The sequence below is a fragment of the Pezoporus flaviventris genome, unplaced genomic scaffold (genome assembly GCF_033815535.1).
Source record: "Pezoporus flaviventris isolate CSIRO_AGI_PZ_B2104156 unplaced genomic scaffold, CSIRO_AGI_Pfla_v1 ptg000054l, whole genome shotgun sequence".
In the NCBI taxonomy this organism is placed as follows: domain Eukaryota; kingdom Metazoa; phylum Chordata; class Aves; order Psittaciformes; family Psittacidae; genus Pezoporus; species Pezoporus flaviventris.
Genome location: NW_026892602.1, coordinates 856,285 through 864,205, shown reverse-complemented (window position 1 = coordinate 864,205; position 7,921 = coordinate 856,285). Strand labels below are relative to the sequence as shown.

Genomic DNA, 7,921 nt, shown 5'->3' with positions numbered 1-7,921 from the left:
TCCCAAAGGACCAGCATCCCTAGTGTGTGATGGGTGTCCTCTGGAAGGTCCTGCTGGCCAGTGTGAGGACCTCAGCAGGGTGGTAAGGGTGTTACAGTGTGTTGGGCAAGCAGGGAAGAGCCCTGCTTACCCAGCCTCCTCCCATATCACTGCATCCTCACCCCTTGTCATAGAATCACTGAAAAGTTTGGGTTGGAAAGGACCTTAAGATGATTTAGCTCCAACAGTCTGCCATGGACAGGGATGCTTTACGCTAGACCATGTCGCCCAAGGCTCTGTCCACCCTGGCATTGAACACTGCCAGGGATGGAGCGTTCACCACTTCTTTTGGCAACCTGTTCCAGTGCCTCACCACCCTTACAGGGAAGAACTTCTCCGTATTTAATCTGAACTTCCCCCATTTCAGTTTAAATCTACTACCTCTTCTCCAATCATTACAGTCTCTGATGAAGAGTCCCTCCCCTACAAGAGTCCCTCTCTTGTAGGCCTCCTTCAGAGACTGGAAGGCTGCTAAGAGGTCTCCACGCAGCCTTCCCTTCTCCAGGCTGAACAGCCTCGACTTTCTCAGCCTGTCTTCAATATGGGAGGTGCTCCTGCCCCTGATCATCCTCATGGCCTCCTCTGGACTCGCTCCAACAGCTTCTGTCCTTCTCCAATGTCCTTCTTATGTTGGAGAAACCTGCACTGCATACAGTGCTCCAAGTAAGGTCTCATGAGAGCAGAGTAGAGGGGCAGGATCACCTCCTTCGACCTGCTGGTCATACTGCTGGGGATGCAGCCCAGGACATGGTTGGCTTTCTGTCCTTGGCAGCGCACCACAGGGATGCTGCAGTGTGGGTCCGCTGCTGTGGCACAATCCTCAGGAAGGAGGCAGGGTCCAGCAGCCCCATTGAGGACTGGGGAGGGATGCTAGCCCACAGCAGAAGGGATTGCAGTGTTCCAAATAGCAACAAGTGTCAATATGGGGAGCACAGCTTCTCCCACCCCCTTCCTTCCAGGTGCTTCCCACAGACAGTGCCTTCTTCCAGCAGGCAAAACCCAGCACAGTCAGATAGAGCCCACCTGGCAGCTTCCTCTGACACCCAAGAAGGCTGCTGGGAAAGGGAAATCAGGGTGGCGTGGGAAGTACAGCAGGTTGCGTAATGCCTCTTCCGCTGCCTGGGAGCAGAAGGGGAAAGCACCCTATGAATGCACCCTATAAACATGCAGTGGTCCTGCCGTGTCTCTCAGTCTGTGGAGACAGCCGTGGGGAGCGAAGCGGAGCCAGGTAAACCCAGCTGATTTAGCAAGCAGATGAGCTGATTCTTTCTTTGGGGCCACGCTAGAGAGAGACAAAGAAGAAGGGCAAGAAGCTGAGCTGGTTTCTGGGTGCGTTTCTGTCTTGTTTCCAGCTGGTAGAGCCTGGCTCCCCTCTCTTAGTGCTGTCTGCATCAGTGATGTGGGTGGCTGCTGCTCATTTCCGTGCAACAGGGGCAGCTTTCTGTCCCAGCTGCCTGGACATGGGATGGGGAGGAGGGACTATCCCTGTGGGAATGCTAAGCACATAGAAAGAGTTTGATTGAAAATCTTAAGAGGGCAATACAGAGCTAGAGGGAGAAAACATGAAGTCAAGAACACTGGGGATGTGACGGTATAAGAGCTTTCATTAGATGGGTGACAACAGAGAGACATTGACTAGAAATAAAAATGGATCTTTATGGTCAAAGATGTAGGCTCTGGGGCAGGACCCCAAGGTGGTGTGGGGCCAGTCTCTGTGTAAGCTCTCTGGAGACAGCTAGCAGTAAATTATTTTATATAAATCAAGCCAAAACATCTGCTAATGCAGAGTGAGATGTGGCCATACTGCTCCTAGTGATGTCTCTGTGTGTGCCTACTCCAGTCTTAGAAGAAGGCATAGAAGAGTGATATCCAGCTGATCTCTGAACAATATCTGAGGCCCACCTCCACTAGACACTGCCAGTCCACATCCCCAGTGGCCAAGCCCTTTGCTGCAAGCATGGACATTGTGGAGAGGGTCCTTTCTGTGGCCCAGGCCATCCATGCCCAATTCAAGCAGGTCAAGTGCTGTAAGCACCAGTGCCAGCGCCTTGTGGAGCGCATCCAGATTCTGCTGGAGCCTGTGAGGATCCTCAAGGCTCAGCTGTCAAAACACATCTCCTACCATGAAGAGGAACTGCTGAAGAAGCTGCTGGGGACGCTGGGGGAAGCCCAGAGGCTGGTGATGAAATACAGCCAGACCAGCTGGATCCAGAAGTTCCTGAGAGCCCGAAGCATGGGTGAGGAGTTTGGGAGAATGAAAGCCTGGAGGACATTGCCCAGGGGCTCTCGCTCCTCCTCCAGGCAGAGCAGAACCAGGCTTTCCTGGAGGCTTTCCAGGCAAAGACATGCCGCAGGCAGGATGCTGAGGACCTGAGGGATGATAAGGCTTTCTTGCACCAGGTAATTGCAAGTAAGTTTGCATTTAGCAAACCCTCTTTCCCTGAGGTTGGCACCTCCCTGCAGCTGCTGCCCACCTTCGGCTTGATGGCCATGTCCAAGGACAGACAGATGGACATTTAAACCATGAGAAAAAAACCTAACTGGATCAGTCCCACATGTTCATCCAGTGGTCCCAACTTTGCACATTTCTCTCTCCAGGTACTGAGGAGCCTGAAGACACGACCAGGGAGATCTACATTGACAGGCAATGTATGGAGAGCAAGGTGGACTGGATGCAAAGCGAGCTGAACAAAATCGTGTGTGTGATGCACTGTAATCTGGGTGACAACTTAAGGCATCCTGTTTATTGTGTCTTTCCCCTCTGAGATCTGTGTAATGTGTCCCTTGTTCTCTCTTGGCACCTGGCGGGAGCAGGCTTGAAGAAGGTCAATGTTGGTAAAAGAGAAGACGTCACTGAGATCAAGTGGGACCACCTCACCTTCAACAGGAAACTGCAGGACACTGAGAGCTACAACCTCTACAAGGGCGAGTACCTCAAGTACCCCGTTGCCATCAAAACCTTCAAGAGGCCATGACCACCGACCTGGCTTGAGTTGTCAGGGTGGAGGCAACACAGGGCACCTGGGACAGGGGGGTGGCTCAGCACCATGTTGTGCCCTGTTGCAGGGATCTCACCATGCTGTTCCTTTCTGCAGGAAGGTAAGACATCTTTGAGAAGGAGGTTCAGACCCTGAAGAAGTTTGAGTCTCCAAACATCCTGCGTGTGTATGGGATCTGCATTGAGGAGAAAGGTAGGGGGTGCCACATTAATGTCACCTTTTCCCTTCCCTGCCTGTCCCCAACTCAGTTTGTCACGGTCCCCTCCCAAGAGGTTGCAGAAGGTGGGATACTCAAAATTTTGCTTTGCAGATGGGAGCCCCTGCTTCTCCATTGTCATGGAGTACTGCAAGCATGGGACACTGCGGGATGTGCTGACCAAGCAACAGCATCTCTCCTGGGACATTCACATTCGGATGGCTCTGGGATCTGCCAGAGGCCTTTACAGGTGAGCTCCTCCACAAACCAGTGAGTAAGTCTGCCTTAGAATCCATAAGCCATGCTCAGCTTCCTGGTATCTCTCAGTATGCAGTGGTATCCTGGCAGACACTGTTTCCACCACCTTTGGACACTGGGATAGGAGGCTGGTGAAGTGGTAGGGAGTGGGTTTCGATGCACCCATTTTCTCTGGTCACTGGCACCTACCTCCCACTTCAAGCCTGCAAAGGCCTGGGAGGGAGAAACTCCCTTTCCCACACCCATAGGGCAGCTTCAGGAGCACCCCACAGCATGACCAGTTCTCCTTATGGGTCCTTATCCACAAGGCTCATTATTTTGCCCTGCTGGAAAGGTTGGCTTGGCAAGACTGGTCCACCAAGACAGGCAGAGAGCTGCTGGCTTTTCTGGGTAGATGTCAGTCCATCCCCTGTGCAGCGGGAGGGAGCCCCGAGGTCAGGGTGGGTCCATTACCAGCATATGTTGCCCTTGGATGCAGGTTGCACCAGATGGAGGAGAAGTCCCGACTCCATGGCTGCATCTGCAGCAGCAAGTTCCTGGTGGACGGGGATTACTGTTTGAAGGTAAGAGCCATACCTGGAGAACTTTTGGGGAGTTCGGTGTGTTTTTGTGGATGTCTCTGCCTGCTAACACCGAAGGAAATTATGATGGTCCAGATTAAAACCCAGAGTAGAACCATCTCCTCTGTCACCTTGGACACTGACACCTCAGTTCATCATTATTTCTGTTTTATCGTCATCAAAGTAAGCATTTCTGAGCCATCCACCCTGAGATGAGCTGAAACCAGGGCAATTCACCTGCCTTCACTCGATACTTCACTTGCAGACAGAGCCATGTGCTGGGAAGCACATGTGGCCGCATGACAGCCTTTACTGCCCAGGACATCTCACTCTGTTTTCTCTACAGCTTTTTGCACATCTGCCCCTTTGCCCTTTCTCTCTCTCATTCTCTCAATCAGCTTTCAGGATTTGAGCTGTGTGAAACGGAGTCATTCGTCAAGAGGAAAGCCAAGAATAACTGGAAACAAGTCTCTATGTTGGCTTACATTGCTCCTGAGAACCTGAAAGACGTCAACTACACCCCTACAGGCGGCCTTGTGAAATATACAAGTGTGGCCGTCCTTCCCGAGAGATGTCTGTAAGCAGACAGATGCCATGCAGGGTCGCTGTTGAGCTGTAAAAGAAGGCCAAGGTTTAATCATCCACATAAGCAGATGTTTGCGATTGGCACAGGGAGGATAACATGGTGGGATGAATGCTCAGACTCTTACTTGTCTTCTTGCAGCTTTGGGATCGTGCTGGAGGAGATTGCTACCTCCAAAATCCCATTTGAAGGTGAGACAGAAGTATCTGGTCCCCTGTGTAAAAGCCATATGGCCCACTGTAGCTCCTGTCTGGTACTGAGTGCTCTCTGCTCCTTCCCAGAGCATCCCTGGGATATACAGCACAGTAAAGCATTTCAGCAAGATGCTTAAACCACAAACATGCAAGTAATTTTTGTCTCTATTTGATGTTCCTGTGCACTGAAGCATAAACACATCTTGCTCTACTGGAACCCAATAATGTCATGCCAAATATGAGGGAAATTCATTGCAGACACAGTTTGGGTGGCTTCTCTGCAGCCTTCTCCATGCTGAGGGCTGCAGAAAGGCTGTTGGCGTGGCTCTGCACTGGATTTCCTCCGCAGCACCCTCCTGTGGCAGCAAAGCTCCATCCTGACACTCATGTTCGCCCGTCTGCTGTTCAGGCTGCACTGCCCAGGAGATCATGGAGAAAATCTGCAAGCACCAATACCAGGAACCTGTTGGGGATGATTGTCCCGAAGAGCTGCTTAAAGTCATTGACCAGTGCCGAGCCTTTGACCCTTCCCAGCACCCTTCTGCTGAGGGTAAGTATCCTGGATATCTGCTCCACAGACCCTTTGTATCCCCCAATCAGCTGCTGCAGCACCCAGTTTGCCCCTTATTTTCCATATGAATTTGTCTGGTTTTGTGTTTTGGGATTGGTCCTTGATTCACCTTCCTATGCTAACAAGTCCCCTAACACCAGACCTTTCTTCCTCCTGTAACTGATGGCTCATACAGTTAAGGTTTATGCAATTATCACCAGGATGTTCACTTAGCATCCCATAACAGTAAGCTTTTTCTCTTGGACAGACCTGGGAGCAGGGCTGTGTGTGTTAATCCCCACTCAGATCCTGCAGATCCCATAAACTGGAGGAGCAGCCACAACATGGTGCAGGAACACTTTCTGCCTTGGGCTTTGAGCAATAAATTGCAATCTCAGGAGCTGCTCTAAGGGAGGAAAGATTTAACTGTCTCTGAATTCAGTCTGGGTTTTGACAGTGCTGAGGCCCTGGCACAGGCTGCCCAAGAGAAGCTGTGGCTGCCCCATCCCTGGCAGTGTTCAAGGCCGGCTTGGATATGGCTTGGAGCAGCCTCATCTAGTGGAAGGTGTCCCTGCCTGTGGCAGGGGTTAGAACTGGATGAGCTTTGAGGTCCCTTCCAACCCAAAACAGGCTAGGATTTTATGATTCTCATGTCTACCCAGTTGTGTTGGCCTGAGGAGACAGTGACTCCATGTCCTGGCTGTTATCTATGACATAAAGCTGTCTTCCATTGAGGTGGGAAAGCAAAAGCCTCCACCAAACACTCTGTTTAGATGTCAGTTTCGATTAATGCTCTTGCTGTGTTCTGCAGAGATCGTGGATGCACTGTCTGACCTGGAGAGAAGCAGAAACCAAGGAAGCTAACTGGGAAGCATGGGTGGGCAGCTGAAAGCAGCTGGGAGCTTTGGAGTAACCCAAGGGGGAGAAGCAGCACACAGCGTGCTACTCGCCCCCCTTTCCTGCTCACAGAGACTGCTTGTTCAATACACTTATGTTTGAGACCCTCACCCTTACAGGGGTCTGAGGCGAGGGCACCCTGCCACAGGCTTTACCCTGGAGATGTTGGCTCCAGGGGCTACAAAGGGGGGGACGCAAAGGGAGGCTGGCAGGAGCAGCCGGGGAGACGTGAAGGGAACTAGAGGGAGGGCACAAGGCTGCAGCCCCGCCGCTGCCTCAGTGCCGTCTCTCGGTGAGTCCCGCCGCCATGACAGCGCCCCGCACTCTGTTTGAATGCGCTCGAGTTCCCGCTCTTTTCGCCGCGGGGCGGCTCCCCCGATGGAAACTCATTTCCCCTCCCCCCCGCGGCTGTCCGGGGTCTCACAGCCCAATCAGCCGGGCCCTCCGCTCGGCTCTCTAGCCAATCAAAACAAGCCCTGCCTTCTCGCCCCTTTTCCTTTCCACCTCCGTGCTGTCGACCAGACGGACAGATCTGCTGGCCAATGAGAAGGCGGGCCTGAGCCCGGCTTGCCCTATAGAAGGGCACGTAGAGCTCGTACTTAGCCAGTAGGGCGGCAGAGGTTGGGCGGCGGGGAGCTCGAGCGAGTTGTGGGGGCGTCCCCATCGGTCGGTGAGTGGCGGGCCCGGCCCGGCCCGGCCCGGCCCGGCTTGGCTTCCCCCGAGGGCGCGGCTGGGCCTCCGCCGCGGGGCAGGCCGCGCTGGAGGAGTGCGGGGCCTGCTGCTGGTTGGTCTCTTCGGGGCAGGGCGACGGGAGGCCTGTGTGATGGCGGGCCGCAGCCTGAGGCGCTTGCTGGATGGTCGGGGCTGGCGTCCCGAGCGCGGGGGGTGCCCGCGGCTGCTGGAGGAGAGGTTTCCCCTTCCGGCGCCGCTCGTGTGACTGGTTCTTGGTTAAAACAAGCGAGCCTTGTAAGAAGCCAGAAATAAACTGGTGTTTGTGGAGCGTGTGCTGAGTTTTGGGTCGTGTTTGGGTCCTTTTGGTTAACTTTATGTTAAAGCAGACGCGGCGTTGTAACAGCTGGAGATGTAGAGCAGGGTTTGCCCGAGCAGGGGAGGAGGCCCTACGCCAGGGGAAGCTGGTGCTTCAGTTAGGCCGCCAAGTCAGTGCTGCAGAGGGTCTGTGGAGCCTCCTGGCTGTGTCTGCTGGAAGCGCTGGGACGTTGCTCGTCTGGGCCAAAGTCTGTTGGTGGAGACCTTCCGTCTGCGGCTCGCCCAGGGACCCCTGGAATCCTGGGTGGAGGAAGTTCTGGCTTCCGCGCCCTCCGGAAAACTCCAGGGTGTCATGTTGGAAATGGTGTGTGTTGAGACATATGCAGAGTTAGTTAGCCCACAGTGGTGAATGTGGGCGGTGTTTTCCAGTCTCAGGGTTAATTTACAAGGAAGATAAAGAGTCTGTTGTGCTTATAGGTGACAAGTTTATCATAAACGTGAGTTGAACGCTGGAGAAGCAGTATTTGAGCATTGAATATTATATGTGGACTTCACGATTGTTCTGCCGAGAGGTGACATTTAACATCTGGGTTTGGCCTAACTTATGCTGAATTGCTAATTAGGATAAGAATTATAAAATGATTCTTAAGTTAGGATT

At 53.1% G+C, this 7,921-nt stretch overlaps 1 protein-coding gene across 1 annotated transcript; it reads left to right on the top strand.

The window, feature by feature from the left end:
• The first annotated feature begins 1,172 nt into the window (after positions 1–1,172).
• Positions 1,173–6,543, top strand: MLKL (mixed lineage kinase domain like pseudokinase). Its single transcript, XM_061468928.1, is given in 13 exon segments — positions 1,173–1,267; positions 1,880–2,282; positions 2,285–2,449; positions 2,638–2,751; positions 2,854–3,034; positions 3,139–3,230; positions 3,349–3,484; positions 3,971–4,055; positions 4,451–4,570; positions 4,573–4,601; positions 4,777–4,826; positions 5,239–5,379; positions 6,191–6,543. Coding segments are annotated over 12 exon segments (1,452 nt in total). The 5' UTR covers positions 1,173–1,267; positions 1,880–1,996; the 3' UTR covers positions 6,244–6,543.
• The last annotated feature ends 1,378 nt before the right edge of the window (positions 6,544–7,921 follow it).